Source organism: Schistocerca nitens, chromosome 4 (genome assembly GCF_023898315.1).
Source record: "Schistocerca nitens isolate TAMUIC-IGC-003100 chromosome 4, iqSchNite1.1, whole genome shotgun sequence".
Taxonomy (NCBI): Eukaryota; Metazoa; Arthropoda; class Insecta; order Orthoptera; family Acrididae; genus Schistocerca; species Schistocerca nitens.
Genome location: NC_064617.1, coordinates 930,978,812 through 931,006,109, shown reverse-complemented (window position 1 = coordinate 931,006,109; position 27,298 = coordinate 930,978,812). Strand labels below are relative to the sequence as shown.

General features: G+C 43.2%; 1 protein-coding gene across 2 annotated transcripts in view; it reads left to right on the top strand.

Moving 5' to 3' along the window:
• LOC126253563 (longitudinals lacking protein-like) overlaps positions 1–26,829 on the top strand; it is a 398,965-nt gene extending 372,136 nt beyond the window's left edge. The window contains exon 6 of one of the 2 annotated variants that reach the window (XM_049954976.1): positions 26,259–26,829. In XM_049954976.1, the coding sequence (XP_049810933.1) occupies positions 26,259–26,545 (287 nt within the window). In that variant the 3' untranslated portion in view covers positions 26,546–26,829. The remainder of the gene's footprint in view (positions 1–26,258) is intronic. The other variant, XM_049954979.1, reaches the window with a different exon arrangement.
• Positions 26,830–27,298: the final 469 nt, after the last annotated feature.

Genomic DNA, 27,298 nt, shown 5'->3' with positions numbered 1-27,298 from the left:
TTCTCATCCTCTTTGTGTCTTTAGTAAACTTCTTCCCATTTTTCACACTGTTAGTTATTTAATGGGATAGAAAAAAAAATCTGCTTACCAAGCAGCAGCAGAACACATGCATAAAAGGGTTGTAATTTGCAAGATTTGGAACCAGTGGTTTCTTCTTCAGGGAGAAGGGTTGAAGGGGAAGGAAGAGGGGTGAAGGAAAAGGACTGGAGAGGTCTAGGAAAAGGGGTAGATTTTGGTAAAGTCACCCAGAACCACAGGTCTGGGGAGACTTACCACATGAGATGCAAAGGAAAGAAGAGAGAAGCAGTCTTATCTTCTCATCCTGTACAGTAAGTCTCCCCTGAAAGTGGAGAGAAGGAGTCTTTCCTTCTCATCCCCTATAGTAAGTCTCCCCTGGTCCATGGTTCTAGGTGACTTTCCCAGACTCTACCCCTTTTCCTAGACCTCTCCAGTCCTTTTCCTTCACCCCTTTTCCTTCCCTTTCAACCCTTCTGCCTGAAGAAGAAGCCACTGACTATGGAAGCTTGCCAATTACAAGCATCTTTTATGTGTGTGTTCTGCTGCCACTTTCTGAGTAGATTTTTTATCTATCCCACTAAATAATTTTGTCAATAATTGTTGTTTTTGCTGTTAGGTAGTTTCATGTTCTTTGGATCATTTGCATGATAGATCATAATGACATGCAACAAGTCATTTTAGATTTTCATCACAAATTATTTTGAAAAAATGCCAACATTTGGATCATTTATAAGTTTTTCTCTATACATGAAAAAGGAAGAAAGACAAGTGTGAGTTAGTAATTTGTACCTGCAACCTTTTACAAATTAGAACAACAGAAGTTCTTCCTCAGATTTGTCGAGGAGAAATATTTTCATTTATTTTCAAATTTACTTTGATGTCTGTCAGACATTTTCTATCACTGTGTAAGACATCAAAACTTTTGGTTGCAGGATTGTGCATCCCTTGTAGTCTAACCTTCCCTCACATCATTTGTTGATTGTCACTGTCTTTATGGTTAACTCTTTGAATAAGCTTCGAGAGGAGTAAGATTTAATATAAACACTTTACTTATCTTCTTTTCTTGTTGTTGGCTCCAGTTCTTCACATTTAGGGGCTGTTTCTTGAAGCTGAAATTTTTAACATTAAAGGTTTCATCGTTCCCATTGATGTAATAAGTTTTGAAGTAAGCCTGTTCAGCTTTTTTGTTTTCTACACTATACTTTATTCTTTCAATTTTTCTGTATCACACTGTCTTTTGAATTTTCACATTAATAAAAACTAAAATTACATTTTTATTCCACATTACAAAAACACATCCAATCACTTCAGAGGCATGCCCACTACTACTCACTCGGCAGTGATAACAATATTCCAAAGGGTTTACAAATACTCTTGACAAATTAATTTCTATTAATTTATTTTATCATTTTATAAATGAATCCAGAAATAAGCATAAAATAGTACCACATTTTGTAATTAATAATAGAAATTTTAAGTTTGCCAAACATTTTGTAATTTCAAATGTTTCTAAAAGAAAATAATTTCAACTGTAAATTCAGAGCTAGTACATGTCAATTGTAATAAAGAAAATAAAGTAATTTCTTTTTACAGACTTTAGTTTGAAATATAATTCATTGTGTGCAAATTTATATGAAATTCCTTTAGAAAAGCAGCTGAGATGATATTAACCTATTCAAAATTTGAGTATATTGCTGTTGAGGAAAAGTAATGCTAGAGGAAGGGTGTCCCTTTACACTCTTTATGTGCTAAAGTCAATCTTAACGTGGAGTAATTAATGTCATTTTCCATTCTGGAATTGTAATTATGTACATCCTTGATCCTTGTTCCTTTTAAAATGTAGTGGATTATTAAAGAAAAAAGCCATTCATGAGAGGATAAATATACTGTGAAGCAGTAGTCAGAATGTCCACCTCCTTAAACAGATGTGTACAAGATGATCTTTGATGAGCACTACATGTCATTCTTACAGCACATTTTTGAACAATGAAGAATGAAGACTTTCTTTCTTAAATATGAGTTACCCCAGAACATTATTCCATGTGACACTGAATGATGTCAACTTACTAATTTTTGTCTCCCCAAGATTTGCATGGATTCCAAGTGAAAATGTGGCTGAACTAAGTTGTTTTGGGAGTTTCAGAACATGCATTTTCCATTTTAAATTCTTGTCAATATGGACACCTAAGAATTTTGAAGTTTCCACCCTATTTATTATTTCCTCTCCATGACCTGATGAAGCTGTGGGTTCACTGACTGCTCTGAGAGATGGCTGATTGGAACTACAATGTATGAAACATTGGTTCACTTTCTTGGAAGAATGATAAAAATGTATACTTAACCATATACAATCCATTGCCATGGAAGTGTATCAAATGTTTACAACTTCCTTTGAATATTAAAGCAGCACTTGATGCACACAATTACAATATCTTCTCTTGAATTAGTAGTTCAACATTTACAAAAGTTCAGTTCCATCTGACACTTGATTAGCACTGGTGTCCTAACTATATGATGTTGACTTGAATGAAATTTTCACTCTGCAGCGGAGTTTGTGCTGATATGAAACTTACTTGTAGGTTAAAACTGTGTGCTGCACCGAGACTCAAATTGGTATTTGTACCAACAAGCACTGCACTTATATGAGTTTTCATTTCAGTCAGAAACAGCATGTTATACACAAGTGTTCACTGAGCCCACAGCAGTGTTCACCCAGAGCTGGTCAGATTCTGTAGGACCTCCAAAAACACACTATTAGGTGTGTGTAGTTAGTATTCTTATTTCATTCAGGTCACATCTAAGGCTGTAATTTCCGTCTTCAGCCAAGCTGTTCCCTGTTCCACATCCTTTATAATAAACTGATCCTCTTTGTCAGAATCATTGGACAAATTCCCTTTGTCCTCGGTCATCTGGCTAAGGCTAGCTTCACAATACTTGTGACCTGGTGCCCTGTTCCTAACATGACCTGTACCATCTGACCTACACCCCTGGCGTGACTACTGTCTAGCAGTAAGACTCATTTCTTCCTTCTCTCTGTTGGTACAGACCTAGTCTTAGTTTCTTTGATAGGAGTCTGCTGCACCCTACTGTGACCTACAGCTGGATGAGGTTCTTTACTTCAGGTAAAAAGTCAAATTCATTTTATACCATGAGCTCAAATGTAGACAAAAAAAAGCTGAAAAGATGTTCCCTTTCAGGCATCACTTTTAGCCTTTACACAGTTCCCACAATCTTTTCCTACCTTCAACCACTCCAGTTCAAATTTTGTGTAATCTAATTCAGCCTGAATGGCATAAGTCTTAACCTCCTGTTTAGTGATCCTCTTGTCTCTTTCTGCAGAGCCTACAGTTCCATGGAACAGCCTCGTTGAGTTCCCCATTCAGTTCCCCATCAATTTCACCTCAGTGACACCCCAACCCATGAGCAACATGTCTGACCAAGCTACAGCAACATCCATATTCATGCCTTGTGCAGTTTCATCTTGTAACAGACTACTAAAATGTGACACTGCCATGTCATTTATGCAAGAATCTTGTGCAGGTAATATAAAAACATTACTGAATTAGATAAACATTACATTACTAAATATTTTCCACAGAAGGTGATGTTCCCTGTATGCCACTGCCACTATAGCATGTTATTAGATCAGGTACGTTGCGTTTGCTACACAAACAAAAAGTAAACAATGCACTTTGTTTGTTCTATTATCTGGATCGATGAAAAGCTAGCCACTGTATTATACAAATGACACTTTAGAATGACAATACTGCAGTAAATGCTTAGCTTTGTTGTTCTTGGAACTCTGACTATTGACAATATTTGATAATTCAAGTAAAAATTGGTATGCTAAAACTTCCACTGCTGCACTAAAACATATCTTTTAAGTAACTATCACTTTTACAGCAGCTTTTTAATCACTAAAATAACAAAATTTAATGATGGCAGATGTTTACAGCATCAATGTTCAGTGTATTCAACCCATAAAAAAGCATCTTCAGATCATTTGATTTGTTCTACATCTAATATGTTAAGTCGTACTTTGAAACATAGTTTTAATAAACATATCATGAAAAGGATAGATTGCTACTTATTGTATAGTGGAAATGTTGAGTTGCAGACAGGCACAACAAAAAGACTTATTTAGCAGTCTTTTTGTTGTGCCTGTCTGTAACTGAACATTTCCACTTTATATTGAGTATCAATCTATTCTTTTCATAATATTGTCATTATTTCATCCTGAATTTTCCATCGGTTTATATTTTTAATAAAAGTTATAAAATAATTTACATTATTTGCCACATATTAATGTGCACTGGCCATTAACACACACTATTTTTCATAGTTTACAGAAAAATATACGATTTTCTTGTTTGAAATGAAAATATCATACACAAATTCTTCAGAAAATAATAACACTTTTGCACTGGAAGATTAAAGAATGGTCTGCTTTAGTGATCTCAGCTTCTTTCTAAATATGTTTGTGCCTAAATGCTTACTTCAAATTATACATTGATGTTTGGACACAGAGTTTTAAAATGTGTGTAGGAAGCTTACAATTTGCTCTGTGTCATGCTGTATTTGTGCTGGTAATGGAAGGTTTCAGTGGTATGTTAGTTTTTGTATAAGAATTTCTAGGTCTCATAAATGTGTGGCGCCGATGAGGTCAACACCAGCATTGATATGCATTCATCTTTGGCCTCTGAGCATCGTCTTTGGACTCAGCATTGTCTTTGGGCTGTTCGGTCATGATCAGTTCTTTGTGAGCCTTGCATGTATTTAGGTGAATAAATGAACTACTGCTGAATGGGTGTTGTTTAGTGTAACCAACCTGAACTTCTCCCTCACTGTTGAACCCGAGTTGTAACGTCTTCCATTTTCACCGTTTTACTGTGTCCGCGACCTCCGCGTCAGTTATCTTCACGTTATTACATTGACACAGCATTCGAACAATGACTTCAGGCCAGCACCTAATACCGGATTTTGTGATCAACATGCATTGTGTTGCAGGCAATGTACACCAACCAGGATTGCAACACGATGCCTCTCACTCGATGATTCTGCCGATTTCGCTGGACGTTTTTGAGTCTGCAACAATAAATGAGGATAGGACTGCGCATGACTCCGGCTATCAAACGTTCTTTTTCCCGCCACATGTGCCCTTTCTCATTGACTGTGCAGTTACCTCTTACAGATCTCCGTGCAGTGCAGGACCAATGCCGATTTCTGCAAATGCTTCGTCGGACAACCTACTACCGCAAGGGCAACAATTTGCCACGCCGAAATCCATGCAGTACCATGCAGATACCTGCCATGTGGCCAGAACTGCTTCGTCCACAGGTCAACCACCTCTGCATTCAACCACGCCCGCACCTGCCGCAGTTCAGCATCAGCACATTCCTTCCTACTTCGATACCTCATCCTGAAACAGGAACAATTACTTGTTATCTGTGCCTGACCCCCACCTCCGTCCCACCGCTATGTCTCGGTGTTTCGTGCCACGACATTCACCTTATCCACACACCATTTTGAGTGGAGTGACTATGAACAGTGAAAATTCACACACCCCATCCCATATTTGACATCATTTTCCACACTGTGCTTCTGGACAGCCCGCACCTCCGCAGCCTCCCTGCAACACAGGTGGCCCCGGCTCTGATCATACATTGAGCTGCAGATTAACATGCGTTCTCAAAATTTGAACGTTTTCTCACCTGTCGCCCCCGCACCGGCTCCAGTCGAGCTTCCGCTACCGTTCTCGGCACATCTCGGTGCCTCATCTGCATCGGCCTTCCGCGTCACGACGGATCGTGCTAAACCACAATGTGTCACCTTCATGCTACCACCCGAACAGCCGTCGTTGCCACATCCCCTGGAGGCACACTCTCCTGGAATACTACAGCAACAACAGCTCGATTCAGGCAGTGCCACGACGAACTCAACTCAACCTGTTCTTCCTAACATTCTACAATGCTTACCGACGCTGCCGCCATTTAATCCAGACAGAGCTACATCCTGGTTCAAAATTGTGGTCAAAGTGTTCGACCATTACCAACTCGATGAGTCAACCAGGTTTCTGTGCCTCATCACCCACCTGCACGACCAGGAGGACTTGACTGCTGACCTGGTCTATGCTCCGGACTCGTCTACCCAGTACACTCTAGCGAAAAAGACAATTCTACGTCGGCTTGCATGCTCAACTGAGGCATCAATACAGCAAGTGCTCCACATCAAGCAACTAGGCAACGACAAACCTTCCCAGCTCTGGAGACAGCTACGTGCCCTGGTCAGCGCCGATCTACTCTCTAACACTGCTCTCCTTGCCATCTGGTCAGATAAACCATCTCCTCACATCCACTTTGCTCTGGCTCAAAGGTCTCCTGAACCTGTCGAACAAAGAATGACAATTGCTGACAAGCTACACGATGCATCACTGCTCTATTTCGCCAGCCACTGCCTACCTGACATGTCTCAGGTTCAGGTTCATCGTCCTGCACCTGGACGCGGCCGGGGCCGTACTGTGCAGACCGTTCCACTCACTTTGGGAAGCAGTAAACAAGCAACTGGAACGTCACCGGCTCCCCCCATGGTCACACCCCCTCCTGCAACCAAACCTGCTGTGGCCTCCGAACCTCAGCCACCGCCACTGGCAACAAACGTTCTGCAGGAAATGCAACTGCACTACCTGTACTGTTACTTCCACACTTGGTTTGGTGAGGTGGCACGGAACTGCAGACCACCCTGCTGCTTCCCAAACGCCAGTCGCAGATAGGTCCCAGTGCCGCCTCCTGCGCACAACATGACAGGCACCCCACAGTGCTCCACTCTGTCTGGGAACAACCGGATAATTGCTGACGACTTTACATTAAAGACATTTCGTCGGGATACCTTTTCCTAGTGGACACAGGTGCTAATGTTTCGCTACTGCTTACGTCCTTAGCGTCGTCAAACATCTGCCCTCATCATACTTCACAGCAAGCTGTGAATTCAATTAAACTACAATGCTCGGGTTCAACTTCCCATGTCGTCTCACTCTCCGCAAACTGCAAACTCGAGTGGACGTTTTTAGTGTGCGAAATTGACGAACCTATACTAGGCATTGACTTCTTGCAACACCACAAACTTTCAGCGGACCTAGTGCGAAACACCGTGTTTCATCATCTGTCCAAGACTCACTTCCCCTGTGCTCCATCGAGCAAACCCCCTCGTGACACATCGGTCCAGACTCATCTCATCCGTACATGCTTGTCTCTGTCGACAACATTACAAGAAAACATGCACAAGTGCCTTGTCGAGCTTGAACACGTCGCTCGCCTATGCAAGGAAAACTTCAAGCTCTCCCTCCGGCTCCACGAAATACAGCTCCAGCTCTCCGATACAGCAAAGGAATTACAGACACTACTGCAAGGACAAAGGAAGGTCAGTAAGTGTGACGATTGGACACAAGTGTGCATGCGTGACAAGCATCACGTATTCCCGAACTGACGGCTCCTACCCTGCCACTCGCGGACAGCACCTCAAACTATGCAACTTCGGCTCCTGCGAGCCGCCGTATGACCGCCACTGACAACACAAACAGTGCACTCGCGCCAAGCACTTCACCCGCGACCGTGCTGCCACAGGCCACGCCCTCGGACATGGACTCACTAACGGCACACAAACTCTACTGAGCTCACCCGATCACAGTGCCACTGCTTCGGGCCAGCGGCCACCTTGTCGGGTTGACTCCTGGGACACTTTGCCGCCACGGCTTCTGTCGGATCCGCCGAGTGGCTCCGAACACCACGACCACGACTCGCCTGCCCCGCTCATCACACATTGTAAACAAACCGCCTCCCGCACCGCCAGAAACATTTCCGTCGTCACCAACGGCACAGTTCATAAGCTTCGCCTCATACCAGACCCCCTGATCTCCAGTAAACCATGTCAACTTTGTCCCAAGCGCCTCTCCGACCTTAAAAATCAGATACTGAACTACTAAGCTCCGTTATGATTGAACCCTCTGCCAGTAGCTGGTCTACACACATACATATGACACCCAAGAAAGACGGGTCCTGGCGCATATGCGGAGACTACTGTTGACTAAATGCACGAACAATTATGGACACCTACCCCATACCCACCATTGCTGACTTTACCAGTTCCCTCGCAGGTGCCACCACGTTCTCTGTCATTGATTGCAAACGGGCCTACCGCCAGATCCCCGTGGCACCTGAAGACATAGAGAAGACAGCAATCACCACCCCGATCAGGTTATTTCAGTTTCGATTCATGCCCTTCAGTCTGAAAAACGCAACTCAGACCTGGCAACGATTCATAACTAAGTGCTATTCGACCTAAAATTCTGTTTTGCATATCTTGATGACATTCTTGTGTTCAGCTCCTCCATCGAGGACAACATTCGACATGTGCAAACTGTTATGAACACTCTCGCGGCAGCAGGCATCGAGATCAACCAGGACAAAATGCAGCTACATCAACCCGCTGTCACTTTTCTTGGTTTTCGGGTCTTTGCTGATGGCATTTCACCGCCCCCTGAGAAATTACAAACAATACTAAACCTACCCAGACCTTCGTCATTCAAAGAGCTCCAGCACTTTCTGGGGCAGTTAATTATTATCATCGACATCTACCTCGGGCTGCGGAGATTCAGGCTCCACTGACGGATGCCTTGGCAGGCACCAACACTTCTGGATCTCAGCCCGTTCCATGGATCCCTGCTATGACTGACTCTTTCACTGTCCTCAAAAATCTTCAAAAATGGCTCTGAGCACTATGGGACTTAACATCTATGGTCATCAGTCCCCTAGAACTTAGAACTACTTAAACCTAACTAACCTAAGGACAGCACACAACACCCAGTCATCACGAGGCAGAGAAAATCCCTGACCCCGCCGGGAATCGAACCCAGGAACCCGGGCGTGGGAAGCGATAACGCTACCGCACGACCACGAGCTGCGGACAAAAAATCTTCTTGCCAAGGCCTGCACCATCGCGCATCCTCATCCCAATGCACTGCTTTTCATCACCACAGATGCGAGCGATACTGCCATCAGTGCTGTCCTTAGCCAGGCAATTGACAGCCAAACTTCACCTCTGCAGTTCTTCTCGCACAAGCTCACCAATGCACAACGGAAATATTCCGCGTTTGACAGGGAGTTGCTTGTGGTCTTCAAAGCGATCAAGCATTTCAAGACTGACATTGAGGGATGTGCTTTCTATGTTTTAACAGACCACAAACTCCTGGCTGTGGCTATTACAAAACCGCCAGCTGACCCACCTCCTCACCGCTTCAGATACATGGACTTCATATCTCAGTTCACCACCGATGTCAGACACATATAGTTGCTGATTTCCTTTCACGAGTCGACGCCATCCATTCGCTGTTAGACCTCTCTGAACTGCCTAACCTCCAACCCGCCAACGAGGAAACACAAAACCTGATTTCAGACTCTACTTCTTCACTACACTTCGTCCGCACCACCTTCCCTGGCATTTTTGGTGAGATCTGGTGCGATGACAGTATGGGCACGTTACACCCCCTGATCCCAACCATGCTCCATCGAGCTGTCTTCAATGAACTGCATAATTTATCCCACCCCGGTGTTCATGCGTCTGCCTGCCATGTAGTGGAGCACTTTGTGCGGAGAAATGTCAACCAGGACTGCCAGCAATGGGCACGCTCCTGCATCGTGTGCCAATGCTCCAAAGTACACAAGCACACTTCACCCCCCCTCGGCTCCTTTTCGATCCCTCCTGGGCATTTCCAGCATATTCATATTGACATTGTCGGCCCTCACTCCCACTCTAATGGCTTTCGTTATGTTCTTCCATCTATCGACCGAACAACTCGCTGGGTCAAGGCTGTCCCTCTCCCTGATATTATGGCAGAAACTGGTGCTCGAGCTTTTGTCGAGTCATGGGTATCGCGTTTTGGATGTCCAGCTACATATCACGACTGACCAGGGCAGACAACTTGAGTTGGCCCTGTTCAATGGGATTTGTAACATTTGCGGCTTCCGGTGCATCCATACCACAGCATATGATCTGCAAAGTAACAGGCTAGTGGAGCTCTTCAATGCCACGACTCTGTATGGACGGAGGCCCTTCCCCTTGTGCTACTCGGCATTCGTGCAATTTATAAGGAACACCTCAAAGGCACAATAGCCGAGTTTGTATCTGGCCACAACATTGTTCTCCCTGGCAAACTTCTGAGCTCTTCTGCTTCTCTCTCTCAGTCTGACTTACCTTCCTTTGTTGACCACGTCACACGCCAATTCATCAACCTCCATATCTCTCCACCCACCTGCCATTCCCGCCCTTAGGTTCACGTCTCGAAATCTCTGGACAATTGCGAGTACATCATGCTCTGAGATGACACTGTCTGTGCTCCCCTCCAACCTCCATATACCGGCCCGTACTGATTTCTCCGGTGCTCAGCCAACACCTATGACATCCAGATGAAAGATTCAGCTGTCACAGACTTAAGCCTGCTCATGTCGAGCCTTCTTCTACCCTGCTTCAGGCCACGACCACATCACTCACTGTCGTGGCTCACAATGCTCCGACCTCTCCCTCCAGGTCAGACTTACACACTTAATTGAGTGACTTCCAGCTCCAATCATCGAGCTCTCCTCCGACCTTGCCTCCTACTCCAGTCTCATGCACTCTGTCGAGTGACCTCATGCTCCCCTTGTCGAGCTTACCTACAATCACGCCCTTGCCACCGGGCCCTTCGTCGGTCCCTTCGACCTCTCCACCATTGCCTGCCTCTCCCTGTCAAGGTTTCTCATGCCCCCTCATCTTGAATGTGCCCCCCGCTCGAGGTGTTTGTTCCTGTCCCCCTGGACATAATCCATGACATCTCAATAATACTGCACGATTATACACTGTTTGTTGTGTGTTCCTCTTCATCCAGTGCTCATGTCACAACCTCCACCATTCCCTGTCACCTGGTGAAATGTGTTCCCCTCACGCCCGACATCGACCTGGACATGCTTCGTGTGTTTGCCACGCCCACTGGAGATATCGTTGTAGTCGCTCCGTTCCACCTGCAAACCACTGGCCTACCTGTCGCCGCACGACCAGCATGCCCAGTATGATGTCCGGCTCGCTTCGATGACTTCCAGGTTCGGTGTCCGAACCTTCCTTCATGACATCTACCCACACAGCTCCACGATGACGCTGTTGAGCTGACCGTGGTCCGGCTACTGCGGACCACTGCTGCCGACACCTTAGTCCCCCCCTGAGCATTGTCTATGAGCAGTTCTGCCATGGTCAGTTCTTTGTGCGCCTTGCGTGTGTTTAGGTGAATAAATGAACTACTGCTAAATGGGTGTTGTTTGGTGTAACCAACCCGAAATTCTCCCTCAAATGTAAAGGGGAAAAACATTATTTTCAATTTCTTAACTATGGTCAAAATGACACACTTTTCTGGTGATATACTTGTTTCTATGTATTTTCTTCAGCAGTGTTAGTTGTCTCGTAGCTTTTGTTAAATTTTGCAAGAAGCTTCTGCCACAACAAATAACTGATTAAAAGTAAACATGGTACACTATTTTCTTGGTATCCATGTTTGTAGCACTTGCAGGATACACATTGCAAATGTTAAGCTGTTAAGTTTACGTGTATCTTCCAACAAAAGTTTTGTGAATATTTAGGTCTAACATGTTTTCAATGTTTGCTTCTGTCATCTCCTGATCATTGCTAGTTATTTTTATGTTGTTAAGTTCTATTGATTTAGTTTGAGATTCTATCATCTGGTTTTTTGTTACATTTTTTTTAGTCTGTGCTGACTGAACCAGGACTCATTCTCTCTAAAGCATTTTGCCACTCTCTGGATTTTTTTCTGGCACTTTGTATTCAATTTCAGTTTACCTATCATCCACAAATAAAACTGAATGAGCATCAATAATACGTGGTAGAGCATCCATATAGAATAGAACATAGAAACCCTATATCAAACCCTATGGGATCCCTCAGGAAACAGTTTCCCAGAGAAATAATTGCCAGAATTTGATATTACAATTATTTTTTGTTCCCTGTCTGTTAAGTTTGAAGTGAACCACTGTAAAGCACTGTCCCTGACTCCATACATCTGTAATCTGTGTGTGCTGTGTATGGGGATAATGCCACTGGACTGAGCATGGCAATGAAATTTTAAGGAGGATAATTTTGACATTAGTAACTCTTCACTTTGAGGAAGACTTACAGGGTTTGATGAAGATTGTTTAAACATGTTAATACACAATGATTCATGTCAGTGTAAGTGAGAACTGGCAAATGTGATGAACTGTGATCATTTCCCCATTGTGTGAAATTTGCATGCAATGGGGAGGGTTCAAAAATCAGGTGTATGGTTGCCGCATGCTCTAAGCCAAAATCACAAATATCAGTAGGTGGCCATATGAGCACCTTTGCTTGCTTGTCATCAATTGGCTGTTGAACAACACCAAACTTTCCTATCCTGTGTCATTACTGGTGATGATAATCACATTTATGCTATCACACAGAAAAGAAGGGAATGGTTGAGTCCAAACGAAAGATAATGTTATGCATCTGGTGGAACAGTGATGGTGTTGTGTAGTACGAATTGCTTCCCCCCATGAACCATGGACCTTGCCGTTGGTGGGGAGGCTTGCGTGCCTCAGCGATACAGATGGCCGTATCGTAGGTGCAACCACAACGGAGGGGTATCTGTTGAGAGGCCAGACAAACGTGTGGTTCCTGAAGAGGGGCAGCAGCCTTTTCAGTAGTTGCAGGGGCAACAGTCTGGATGCTTGACTGATCTGGCCTTGTAACATTAACCAAAACGGCCTTGCTGTGCTGGTACTGTGAACGGCTGAAAGCAAGGAGAAACTACAGCCGTAATTTTTCCCGAGGACATGCAGCTTTACTGTATGATTAAATGATGATGGCATCCTCTTGGGTAAAATATTCCGGAGGTAAAATAGTCCCCCATTCGGATCTCCGGGCGGGGACTACTCAAGAGGACGTCGTTATCAGGAGAAAGAAAACTGGCGTTCTACGGATCGGAGCGTGGAATGTCAGATCCCTTAATCGGGCAGGTAGGTTAGAAAATTTAAAAAGGGAAATGGATAGGTTAAAGTTAGATATAGTGGGAATTTGATTTGATCCATTATAAATGGTTTGTGAAAGCCTGCGACTGTAGATACAATAGGTTTGTTTATAATTAAATAAATCTTCTGCTACCAGTCACGATTTTTCTTTATTTTACTATTCGCACGCCGCGTTTCGAGAAGTAATTCTCATTTTCAAGTGCGTTTTTTGATGTGTGCTAACACACATCAAAAAACGCACTTGAAAATGAGAATTATTTCTCGAAACGCGTCGCGCGAATAGTAAAATAAAGAAAAATCGTGACTGGTAGCAGAAGATTTATTTAATTATAAACAAACCTATAGTGGGAATTAGTGAAGTTCGGTGGCAGGAGGAACAAGACTTTTGGTCAGGTGATTACAGGGTTATAAATACAAAATCAAATAGGGGTAATTCAGGAGTAGGTTTAATAATGAATAAAAAAATAGGAGTGCGGGTTAGCTACTACAAACAGCATAGTGAACGCATTATTGTGGCCAAGATAGACACAAAGCCCATGCCTACTACAGTAGTACAAGTTTATATGCCAACTAGCTCTGCAGATGATGAAGAAATAGATGAAATGTATGACGAGATAAAAGAAATTATTCACGTAGTGAAGGGAGACGAAAATTTAATAGTCATGGGTGACTGAAATTCGTCAGTAGGAAAAGGGAGAGAAGGAAACATAGTAGGTGAATATGGATTGGGGGGAAGAAATGAAAGAGGAAGCCGCCTTGTAGAATTTTGCACAGAGCATAACTTAATCACAGCTAACACTTGGTTCAAGAATCATAGAAGAAGGTTGTATACCTGGGAGAATCCTGGAGATACTAAAAGGTATCAGATAGACTATATAATGGTAAGACAGAGATTTAGGAACCAGGTTTTAAATTGTAAGACATTTCCAGGGGCAGATGTGGATTCTGACCACAATCTATTGGTTATGAACTGCAGATTGAAACTGAAGAAACTGCAAAAAGGTGGGAATTTAAGGAGATGGGACCTGGATAAACTGAAAGAACCAGAGGTTGTAGAGAGTTTCGGGGAGAGCATAAGGGAACAATTGACAGGAATGGGGGAAAGAAATACAGTAGAAGAAGAATGGGTAGCTCTGAGGGATGAAGTAGTGAAGGCAGCAGACGATCAAGTAGGTAAAAAGACGAGGGCTAATAGAAATCCTTGGGTAACAGAAGAAATATTGAATTTAATTGATGAAAGGAGAAAATATAAAAATGCAGTAAATGAAGCAGGCAAAAAGGAATACAAACATCTCAAAAATGAGATCGACAGGAAGTGCAAAATGGCTAAGCAGGGTTGGCTAGAGGACAAATGTAAGGATGTAGAGGCTTGTCTCACTAGGGGTAAGATAGATACTGCCTACAGGAAAATTAAAGAGACCTTTGGAGAGAAAAGAACAACTTGTATGAATATCAAGAGCTCAGATGGCAACCCAGTTCTAAGCAAAGAAGGGAAGGCAGAAAGGTGGAAGGAGTATATAGAGGGTTTATACAAGGACGATGTACTTGAGGGCAATATTATGGAAATGGAAGAGGATGTAGATGAAGATGAAATGGGAGATATGATACTGCGTGAAGAGTTTGACAGAGCACTGAGAGACCTGAGTCGAAACAAGGCCCCGGGAGTAGACAACATTCCATTAGAACTACTGACAGCCTTGGGAGAGCCAGTCCTGACAAAACTCTACCATCTGGTGAGCAAGATAAATGAGACAGGCGAAACACCCTCAGACTTCAAGAAGAATATAATAATTCCAATCCCAATGAAAGCAGGTGTTGACAGATGTGAAAATTACCGAACTATCAGTTTAATAAGTCACAGCTGCAAAATACTAACGCGAATTCTTTACAGACGAATGGAAAAACTGGTAGAAGCGGACCTTGGGGAAGATCAGTTTGGATTCTGTAGAAATGTTGGAACACGTGAGGCAATACTAACCTTACGACTTCTCTTAGAAGAAAGATTAAGAAAAGGCAAACCTATGTTTCTAGCATTTGTAGACTTAGAGAAAGCTTTTGACAATGTTAACTGGAATACTCTCTTTCAAATTCTGAAGGTGGCAAGGGTAAAATACAGGGAGCAAAAGGCTATTTACAATTTGTACAGAAACCAGATGGCAGTTATAAGAGTTGAGGGGCATGAAAGGGAAGCAGTGGTTGGGAAAGGAGTGAGACAGGGTTGTAGCCTCTCCCCGATGTTATTCAATCTGTATATTGAGCAAGCAGTAAAGGAAACAAAAGAAAAATTCGGAGTAGGTATTAAAATTCATGGAGAAGAAGTAAAAACTTTGAGGTTCGCCAATGACATTGTAATTCTGTCAGAGACAGCAAAGGACTTGGAAGAGCAGTTGAACGGAATGGACAGTGTCTTGAAAGGAGGATATAAGATGAACGTCAACAAAAGCAAAATGAGGATAATGGAATGTAGTCAAATTAAATCGGGTGATGCTGAGGGAATTAGATTAGGAAATGAGACACTTAAAGTAGTAAAGGAGTTTTGCTATTTAGGGAGTAAAATAACTGATGATGGTCGAAGTAGAGAGGATATAAATGTAGACTGGCAATGGCAAGGAAATCGTTTCTGAAGAAGAGAAATTTGTTAACATCGAGTATAGATTTAAGTGTCAGGAAGTCGTTTCTGAAAGTATTTGTATGGAGTGTAGCCATATATGGAAGTGAAACATGGACGATAACCAGTTTGGACAAGAAGAGAATAGAAGCTTTCGAAATGTGGTGCTACAGAAGAATGCTGAAGATAAGGTGGGTAGATCACGTAACTAATGAGGAGGTATTGAATAGAATTGGGGAGAAGAGGAGCTTGTGGCACAACTTGACTAGAAGAAGGGATCGGTTGGTAGGACATGTTTTGAGGCATCAAGGGATCACAAATTTAGCATTGGAGGGCAGTGTGGAGGGTAAAAATCGTAGAGGGAGACCAAGAGATGAATACACTAAGCAGATTCAGAAGGATGTATGTTGCAGTAGGTACTGGGAGATGAAGAAGCTTGCACAGGATAGAGTAGCATGGAGAGCTGCATCAAACCAGTTTGAGGACTGAAGACCACAACAACAGGTGTAACTATCACTGCTGACATTTATTGGCAACAACTGAGATGTCTTGTAGAGGCACTACAAGAGCAATGACTGTGTGAAGTTATTCTACTCCATGTTAATGCCAATGCACATTCTTCTAGACTGACTAAAAACGCTATACAGGACTAGGGTTAGAAAGTCATTCTGCACCCACTTTGTTCACCTGATCTTGCATCATCATATTTTCACCTCCACTCTCCATTGAACAGCCTTCAAGGAAGTTCCTTTCCAGATAAAAGGACAAGTTATTTGCCTCACAACCATATGATTTCTACAGTTTCTAACAAGAGAAGCGGTGCAAAACTGGATTGTGAACTCCACACTTCTCTTACTACAGTTGACTAACTTGAACTGCTTAGCCAATCCTCTTCTTTGGACATGCAGCTACGTTGATCTCCATAACTTCTTCTCCAAAGAAATAATACTGGTTAGACAAGCCAAAAAATTACTATCTCTCTCACTTGAAGTAACTCGGTACTCTCATACTTTCAGTTCAGCTCGGGTGTCTTTTCCTTTCCACAAGTTTCATATAAGCATACAAACTCTTGCAAGTCAACTACACTAATACCCATTAGATACAATTAAATATAATCACAATTGCCTGGTTTTAACAAGCAAATTATTTATAGACGTTCCATGCGTCTTGCTTCCTTCAGAGCTAAGACATGAAGTAAGTTAAAATTCTATAGTCAAATGTTCGTTTTTCTTTTCTTTTTTTTTTTTTTTTTTCAACAATCACATTCACTAACACAGCAAAGAATAGCGCTTAATTACTCCATGTCCTTTCGCAAAGCTTCTTTGGCTCTTGCGGCAAACACTTGTTGGCATTGTTTGACTGCCCCGATTATTGTCTTCTCATTACAAACTTTGAACCTGCACACAGAAACCAGCGGTGCAGTAGATACCTTTCTGTTCTCTTACTTACTTTTAAAATATCTGGTGTTCAAGAAGGTGGAAGGCTGAGTGTTTCTAGAATTTACACCAAAATTCTCGAGTTACTACATATCCCTCCCCTTAGCTCGAACAGGCAAATTTTATACATATTCATTATGTACTTTAATATCTCACATAATGCTAATTTACATTTTAATCAGTATACATTATATTTCCTTTAGTAATTGCATACTTAAAAACAAGCTCTTCTTTTTTCATTTTGATAATAACTATCTGAGCATTTCACCTAATGTACTTTTATATCTAGGAATCATGCGGACAACATTCTTGATTTCCAATCACAAACTCCAGGTGTCATAGACACTTCATTATTTCTTTTTGCATTCTAATTCTCTGTACTATTTTTTCTTTAGTATGTAATAGTTTCATTACCTACAGTAGCTTGTAGTATGGAGGAACTCTGGACAAATGAAATTGTTCTTTCTGACACTCATAAACATAAAACATAATAATGCTAGCGGAATGTAAAAATCAAATTTATGGAGTAATTTCTACAAAATGTGTGATTTCTGCCGTGATACTGTCCTTTTCCCTTTAGTAACAGTACCTATACCTTACATACAGGTTGACCCTGTGAGCGAACTTCCTCCTTCTGTTTTGGTAGGTATGCCCCTCTTAATTCCTATTTTCCTATGGTACAGGTCAATCCCCTTCTTGGTGCCTCTGTCCGCACAGTGTAGGTCAGCCTTTCTCAGGTCTGCCTATCTGCCCTTTGTATCCAATAAATGCTGGGTGTGCCCCCCCCCCCCCCCATTTTATCCTTCCTGAGTAGGACTCATGGTTCATTTCCCAAGTAGACACCTTTATGTACACTATAATTAAATATCCTCTGGAAAATAAAATATAAAATCTATTTCATACTTAACACTCGCTTCCTAATACTTCACTTAATCCCCTAGAGTCCTCCACTAAGCTTCCAGTAGACATCACATTTATACACTCCTGGAAATGGAAAAAAGAACACATTGACACCGGTGTGTCAGACCCACCATACTTGCTCCGGACACTGCGAGAGGGCTGTACAAGCAATGATCACACGCACGGCACAGCGGACACACCAGGAACCGCGGTGTTGGCCGTCGAATGGCGCTAGCTGCGCAGCATTTGTGCACCGCCGCCGTCAGCGTCAGCCAGTTTGCCGTGGCATACGGGGCTCCATCGCAGTCTTTAACACTGGTAGCATGCCGCGACAGCGTGGACGTGAACCGTATGTGCAGTTGACGGACTTTGAGCGAGGGAGTATAGTGGGCATGCGGGAGGCCGGGTGGACGTACCGCCGAATTGCTCAACACGTGGGGCGTGAGGTCTCCACAGTACATCGATATTGTCGCCAGTGGTCGGCAGAAGGTGCACGTGCCCGTCGACCTGGGACCGGACAGCAGCGACGCACGGATGCACGCCAAGACCGTAGGATCCTACGCAGTGCCGTAGGGGACCGCACCGCCACTTACCAGCAAATTAGGGACACTGTTGCTCCTGGGGTATCGGCGAGGACCATTCGCAACCGTCTCCATGAAGCTGGGCTACGGTCCCGCACACCGTTAGGCCGTCTTCCGCTCACGCCCCAACATCGTGCAGCCCGCCTCCAGTGGTGTCGCGACAGGCATGAATGGAGGGACGAATGGAGACGTGTCGTCTTCAGCGATGAGAGTCGCTTCTGCCTTGGTGCCAATGATGGTCGTATGCATGTTTGGCACCGTGCAGGTGAGCGCCACAATCAGGACTGCATACAACTGAGGCACACAGGGCCAACACCCGGCATCATGGTGTGGGGAGCGATCTCCTACACTGGCCGTACACCACTGGTGATCGTCGAGGGGACACTGAATAGTGCACGGTACATCCAAACCGTCATCGAACCCATCGTTCTACAATTCCTAGACCGGCAAGGGAACTTGCTGTTCCAACAGGACAATGCACGTCCGCATGTATCCCGTGCCACCCAACGTGCTCTAGAAGGTGTAAGTCAACTACCCTGGCCAGCAAGATCTCCGGATCTGTCCCCCATTGAGGATGTTTGGGACTGGATGAAGCGTCGTCTCACGCGGTCTGCACGTCCAGCACGAACGCTGGTCCAACTGAGGCGCCAGGTGGAAATGGCATGGCAAGCCGTTCCACAGGACTACATCCAGCATCTCTACGATCGTCTCCATGGGAGAATAGCAGCCTGCATTGCTGTGAAAGGTGGATATACACTGTACTAGTGCCGACATTGTGCATGCTCTGTTGCCTGTGTCTATGTGCCTGTGGTTCTGTCAGTGTGATCATGTGATGTATCTGACCCCAGGAATGTGTCAATAAAGTTTCCCCTTCCTGGGACAATGAATTCACGGTGTTCTTATTTCAATTTCCAGGAGTGTATATACTATTCTGTATATCATTCATTTACTTATGTCATACTTGTCCTCTATCCTAAAAATCATCAGAACAACTGATATTCCTGAAAAATTATCAAAATTAGCTCCTCCTTGGTTTATGCTCATTAATTCCTCCTTGGCTTATGCTCTCCTTAATTACTCACGCTTCCCTCACACTTCCTTCTTATGTATCCCTAATGTAGAATTATCGTAGTTTTCTTTTATATAATAGAGGGAAACATTCCACGTGGGAAAAATAACTGACCTGCCTACACTGTGAAGCTTTCTATGTGGGAATGACCAGCAACAAACTGTCCATTCACATGAATGGACACAGGCAGACAGTGTTTGTTGGTAATGAGGATCACCCTGTGGCTAAACATGCCTTGGTGCACGGCCAGCACATCTTGGCACAGTGTTACACCGTCTGGGTTATCCGGATACTTCCCACTAACACCAACCTGTCAGAACTCCGGAGATGGGAACTTGCCCTTCAGTATATCCTCTCTTCTCGTTATCTGCCAGGCCTCAACCTCTGCTAATTTCAAGTTGCTGCCGCTCATACCTCACCTGTCTTTCAACAACATCTTTGCCTCTGTACTTCTGCCTCGACTGACATCTCTGCCCAAACTCTTTGCCATTACAAATTCACACACACACACACATATCCATCCACACATATGCAGACACAAGCAGACATATTCAAAGACAAAGAGTTTGGGCAGAGATGTCAGTCGAGGCGGAAGTGCAGAGGTAAAGATGTTGTTGAATGACAGGTGAGGTATGAGTGGCGGCAACTTGAAATTAGCGGAGATTGAGGCCTGGTGGGTCATTCAACAACATCTTTGCCTCTGCACTTCCGCCTCAACTGACATCTCTGCCCAAACTCTTTGTCTTTGAATATGTCTGCTTGTGTCTGCAAATGTGTGGATGGATATGTGTGTGTGTGTGTGCGAGTGTATACCCGTCCTTTTTTCCCCCTAAGGTAAGTCTTTCCACTCCCGGGATTGGAATGACTCCTTACCCTCTCCCTTAAAACCCACATCCTTTCATCTTTCCCTCTCCTTCCCTCTTTCCTGACGAAGCAACCGTTGGTTGCGAAGCTAGAATTTTGTGTGTATGTTTGTGTTTGTTTGTGTGTCTATCGACCTGCCAGCGCTTAGAAACACAAACAAACACAAACATACACAAGAAATTCTGCAACCAACAGTTGCTTCATCAGGAAAGAGGGAAGGAGAGGGAAAGATGAAAGGATGTGGGTTTTAAGGGAGAGGGTAAGGAGTCATACCAATCCCGGGAGCGGAAAGACTTACCTTAGGGGGAAAAAAGGACAGGTATACACTCGCACACACACACATATCCATCCGCACATACACAGACACAAGCAGACATATGTAAAGGCAAAGAGTTTGGGCAGAGATGTCAGTCGAGGCGGAAGTACAGAGGCAAAGATGTTGTTGAAAGACAGGTGAGGTATGAGCGGCGGCAAATTGAAATTAGCGGAGATTGAGGCCTGGCGGATAACGAGAAGAGAGGATATATTGAAGGGCAAGTTCCCATCTCCGGAGTTCTGACAGGTTGGTGTTAGTGGGAAGTATCCAGATAACCCGGACGGTGTAACACTGTACCAAGATGTGCTGGCCGTGCTCCAAGGCATGTTTAGCCACAGGGTGATCCTCATTACCAACAAACACTGTCTGCCTGTGTCCATTCATGCGAATGGACAGTTTGTTGCTGGTCATTCCCACATAGAAAGCTTCACAGTGTAGGCAGGTCAGTTAAAACCCACATCCTTTTGTCTTTCCCTCTCCTTCCCTCTTTCCTGACGAAGCAACCGTTGGTTGCGAAAGCTAGAATTTCGTGTGTATGTTTGTGTATCTATCGACCTGCCAGCGCTTTCGTATGGTAAGTCACATCATTTTTGTGTATATATATATATATATATATATATATATATATATATATATATATATATATATATATATTCCCCCCCCCCCCCCCCCGCACGTCCAGGGCCTCGCTGCGATGGAGCATTTCCTTTCACGCCGATCACCTGCCACCCTACCTAAAACCTCTTTCCTCATTACCTTAGCCAGCTTCATCCTGACCCACAACTTCTTCACTTTTGAAGGACAGACATACCAACAATTAAAGGGAACAGCCATGGGTACCAGGATGGCCCCCTCGTACGCCAACCTATTCATGGGTCGCTTAGAGGAAGCCTTCTTGGTTACCCAGGCCTGCCAACCCAAAGTTTGGTACAGATTTATTGATGACATCTTCATGATCTGGACTCACAGTGAAGAATAACTCCAGAATTTCCTCTCCAACCTCAACTCCTTTGGTTCCATCAGATTCACCTGGTCCTACTCCAAATCCCACGCCACTTTCCTTGACGTTGACCTCCATCTGTCCAATGGCCAGCTTCACACGTCCGTCCACATCAAACCCACCAACAAGCAACAGTACCTCCATTATGACAGCTGCCACCCATTCCACATCAAATGGTCCCTTCCCTACAGCTTAGGTCTTCGTGGCAAATGAATCTGCTCCAGTCCGGAATCCCTGAACCATTACACCAACAACCTGACAACAGCTTTCGCATCCTGTAACTACCCTCCCGACCTGGTACAGAAGCAAATAACCAGAGCCACTTCCTCATCCTCTCAAACCCAGAACCTCCCACAGAAGAACCACAAAAGTGCCCCACTTGTGACAGGATACTTTCCGGGACTGGATCAGACTCTGAATGTGGCTCTCCAGCAGGGATATGACTTCCTCAAATCCTGCCCTGAAATGAGATCCATCCTTCATGAAATCCTCCCCACTCCACCAAGAGTTTCTTTCCGCCGTCCACTTAACCTTTGTAACCTCTTAGTTCATCCCTATGAAATCCCCAAACCACCTTTCCTACCCTCTGGCTCCTACCCTTGTAACCGCCCCCAGTGTAAAACCTGTCCCATGCACCCTCCCACCACCACCTACTCCAGTCCTGTAACCTGGAAGGTGTACACGATCAAAGGCAGGGCCACGTGTGAAAGCACCCACGTGATCTACCAACTGACCTGCCTACACTGTGAAGCATTCTATGTGGGAATGACCAGCAACAAACTGTCCATTCGAATGAATGGACACAGGCAGACAGTGTTTGTTGGTAATGAGGATCACCCTGTGGCTAAACATGCCTTGGTGCACGGCCAGCACATCTTGGCACCGTGTTACACTGTCCGGGTTATCTGGATACTTCCCACTAACACCAACCTATCCGAACTCCGGAGATGGGAACTTGCTCTTCAATATATCCTCTCTTCCTGTTATCCACCAGGCCTCTATCTCTGCTAATTTCAAGTTGCCGCCACTCATACCTCACCTGTCATTCAACAACATCTTTGCCTCTGCACTTCCGCCTCGACTGACATCTCTGCCCAAACTCTTTGTCTTTAAATATGTCTGCTTGTGTCTGTATATGTGTGGATGGATATGTGTGTGTGTGCGCGAGTGTATACCCGTCCTTTTTTCCCCCTAAGGTAAGTCTTTCCGCTCCCGGGATTGGAATGACTCCTTACCCCCTCCCTTAAAACCCACATCCTCTCATCTTTCCCTCTCCTTCCCTCTTTCCTGATGAGGCAACAGTTTGTTGCGAAAGCTTGAATTTTGTGTGTATGTTTGTGTGTCTATCGACGTGCCAGCGCTTTCGTTTGGTAAGTCACATCATCTGTGATAAAAAACAGATGATGTGACTTACCGAACGAAAGTGCTGGCAGGTCGATAGACACACAAACATACACACGAAATTCAAGCTTTCGCAACAAACTGTTGCCTCATCAGGAAAGAGGGAAGGAGAGGGAAAGACACATACACATATCCATCCACACATATACAGACACAGGCAGACATACGTAAATGCAAAGAGGTTGGGCAGAGATGTCAGTCAAGGCGGAAGTACAGAGGCAAAGATGTCCTTTGAGAACATTTCTGTTGTCTGTCAGATATTTTATTTCCATGGAATAATTCTCAAAAAAATGTGTAGTCTTCTATTTGAATCCTTTCTTTGTCAAAGTTAGATTCATTAGAGGGAAGTTCAGATCATTTTTCTCTTCTATTGCTGTGTATACTGCTATTATTCTCAAATGTTAATGGATTTTTGACACACAATTTCATTGGCAAAGAATGTACTGTGGGGTTGTGATTAGTATTCCCAATTGCTTAAAGAAACAATGCGAAGTCCAGGTTGCAATATCAACAATAGTGGAAAGTACAGATTGCTAATATCCATAAAGGTGACATGTTGAGTTGCAGACAGGCACAGCAAATGGACTGTTACACATTAAGCTTTTGGCCAAAGCCTGCATCAGAAGAGAAAAAGACATATGCATCCACACAAGCAAGCACACCTCACAAAAACATGGCTGATATCTCTGGCTTCTCATGCCAGACTGAAACAAACACTGTGAGTGGGGGCACCAGTCAGTAGTGGAATGGGGAAAGAGGAGGGACAGCAGGGTACGGGTGGGGAAAAGGAAACAGTGCTGCCTGTCAGGGTGTTTCGGTGATTAAAGGCGGCAGACATGTTTCACTTTAATATCTGCTTCACAACCTGAAGCACCTGGATCCTCCCCTCCACCATCAGCTTTTATGAACTACACAGGTAGGAGTTATCCTTACAACACATTCTCCACTCTCTGAAATCCTCCCGGCCTTAGCCTACAGTAATCTACTATCCCCACATACTCCACCCAACAGTTTCCACTCCCTCTGTCCTATCACCTCCTCCAAACTCACATCCTCTTGCTTGTTGTTCACTGCTCTCTGCCAATGCACCCACTGATATTTACCCCTTCCTTGCTCCTCTCCTTTCCATTACTTTTTTTTCCATTCCCTCCCCCTACACAGCCTCCCTATGCTGCACCAAGGGGCCTCGTCTGCCACCTCTAGTCGCTGCATACTCTGCCAGGCAACATTGTTTCCTCTTCCCCCACTCATACCCTGCTACCCATTCCCCTTCCCCAACATTGTTTCCTCTTCCCCCACTCATACCCTTCTACTCATTCCCCTTCCCCATTCCACTACAAATTGTTGCTCCTGTTCAGTGCATTTGTTCCAGTCTGGCTTGAGCAGGCAGAAATAGTGGTTGTGTGTGTGAGGTCTGCTTGCTTACATGAATGCATGTGAGGTTTTATTTTCTGATGAAGGCTGTGTCCTAAAACTTAATGTGTAACAGTCTGTTCATTATGCCTGTCTTCAACTCTACATGTCATCTTAATGCAGAGAAGTTTATTAAACAGCTTAAGGTGATCTGCTATATAGTTTTTCCAGTTCAAATTTTCATCAATTTGCACATCCAAGAACTTAGAACTTTCTACATTGTTTGTTATCTTTTTTTGTTAACTACATTAATATGAGAGGGAGTATTTTTGACATTGCAAAAGCTAATCTTACTGTGCAAAATCTGTTAATAATTGTAACAAAGGTATCAATTTCCATTTTCCTTGTTCATACTTCTGTTATTGGCTTGATTATAATGCTTGTATCATCTATAAAAGGAGTTTATTCAGGATCCGGATTCAATTAAAGAAAATAAGGATTAAAAAATTAGTTTTTGAACTGAGAAATGTGGGAGTGGAAATATGAGGCTATCACTTCTATGCACTGTAAAAACTACAGTTTACTTTTAAATATAAAATTAGGAGTTTGTACAAAGAATGAGACATTCTACTGATTATTTAGTATACTGAGGTGTTAGATTTCTATAAATGAATGATGCGGCAAGAATATTTCTATATACTTACTTATGAAATATTAAATTCAAAGCCTGTTATATGAATGCCTAACCACACACTATTGTGATTGAGTAAGACCCACTTTGCTACAACCTCATACCCTGATAGAGTAATATTTCATGTGCTTGAGAAGAGTTTATGAAACTGTCATTGTTCATAACATTAATACCAAGAATTTGTTTACTTTTATTTCACAACATAATTGAATGAACCAACTGGCTCACCCATATAACATAATGCACAGTGTGCTATCTTGTGAGACAGGTAGGTGAGCCAGGCCCACGTTGAATCCAGGCAACAGATTAATGACTGAGTGTAGTTTTCAGGTGGCTTCCTGTGCCTGCTCCCCAAATTCTGCCTCAGAGAGAAAGTTTCACAAACACTTAAAATACAGTCATACAGAACAAAATTTAGTGCACATGACTTATTTACTTTGTCAGAAAGGGTGTCCAGCTGCTCAGTTAAATAATGGAAATCAATTTGGCAAATCCTGAATCTGCATACAATACAGGATACATGCAAGGGAAAAGAAAGAGTTTCATTTACTAACTAAGAAATTGCTATGTTTTTGGCACAAAATGACATAACACAGGACCTTTCAGTAACTTGGGAGTTAAATAATGCAGGAATTTGAATTTTTCTATTATACTGCATCTTGATAGTATTTGCCATTCTCTTTTTTCCTTCCGTCATTTCAGAGAAAACACTAGAGAACAGTGATTTTATATGCTTTCTACATAATTCAAATAAAAAAAGCAAGCTCTTTGACAAAACTGTGGCTTAAAGCGGTTTAAAAATGTTTCATTCACTGCAGTAGGTAATCCGTAGGCATTTCAGTGTGTTGTCTGATGGTTCGTTAACAAGATTCTGTATTTACTATAAATGTCTCATACATGTTAATTCCAATAGAAGTATGACAGAATTGTTATTTATTGTTTCAGATGCAGCAAACAAATGGAGCAGTTTTGCCCTGAATACTTTCTGTACAGAAGCACTTAGGAATTTTGATTCCGAAGCTACTACTTCAGAAAACCCACCCCGTTTCACATGCCCTCACTGTGGTAGGTCATATCGATACAAAAGTTCACTGACTTCTCACCTTAGGGTTGAATGTGGGCGTGGACCACAATTTCAGTGTCCTTACTGTCCTCAAAAGACAACACAAGACAGTAGTCTAAGAAGACATATTCGGAAACTTCATCCTGGAGCAAGTCTGGAGATACATTGATACAAAAGAAGATCTATTTAAGTATCAGCTGCCTTAAATAATGTACTTTCTGTTACTTTTACCATGGTAACATGCAATCCAGATCTGAAGCTCTTTGCTGGGCTAACAGAGACCAACACAGCTTTATTATTAGGATCAATAGAATAATATTATCCTAGTTCAGAGGAGTAAGCTATGGGTTCTTAAATCCACAGAAGTCCACTGAACCCAGCTGGGTTTTGACCCACTGCAATGGGAAGGTACAGTTAGTTTCTGTGGCTGGCATTGGCCAATATTGGAGCAATTTTGGCTGTAGTATTTATATTTATCTCAGCATCTGTCTCCAACTCAATACAAATATTTTGGAGAACTAATGATTTCCAAAGGTTCGCAGAGAAGGATTTGAAATAAATCTGATGAGACAGTATGAAGATATTCTCATGTTTAAATACAGAAGTAACTGTAATATTCAAGTGAAAATATACAATTAACTGAGGTGAATGTGATTAGAGTGTTTAATATGATAATTTGGTTCATCAGTAATGCAGCCAGATAAACAAGAAGCAAATGTTTAATGGCTGTTAGATTGAAACAATTGTAGTACAGCTGACAAAAGCACAAAAAGCAGACACACAAATTTTAAATTCTACAGTTATAGGTAACTTCCTTGTGACCTCCTGGAAATACAGATGAAAAAAGTAATGTTAACAAGAAAGATAAAATTAGTGGTGCAAGGTAGAAGTCACTCACAAAAAAGTACCCACAAAGACAAAC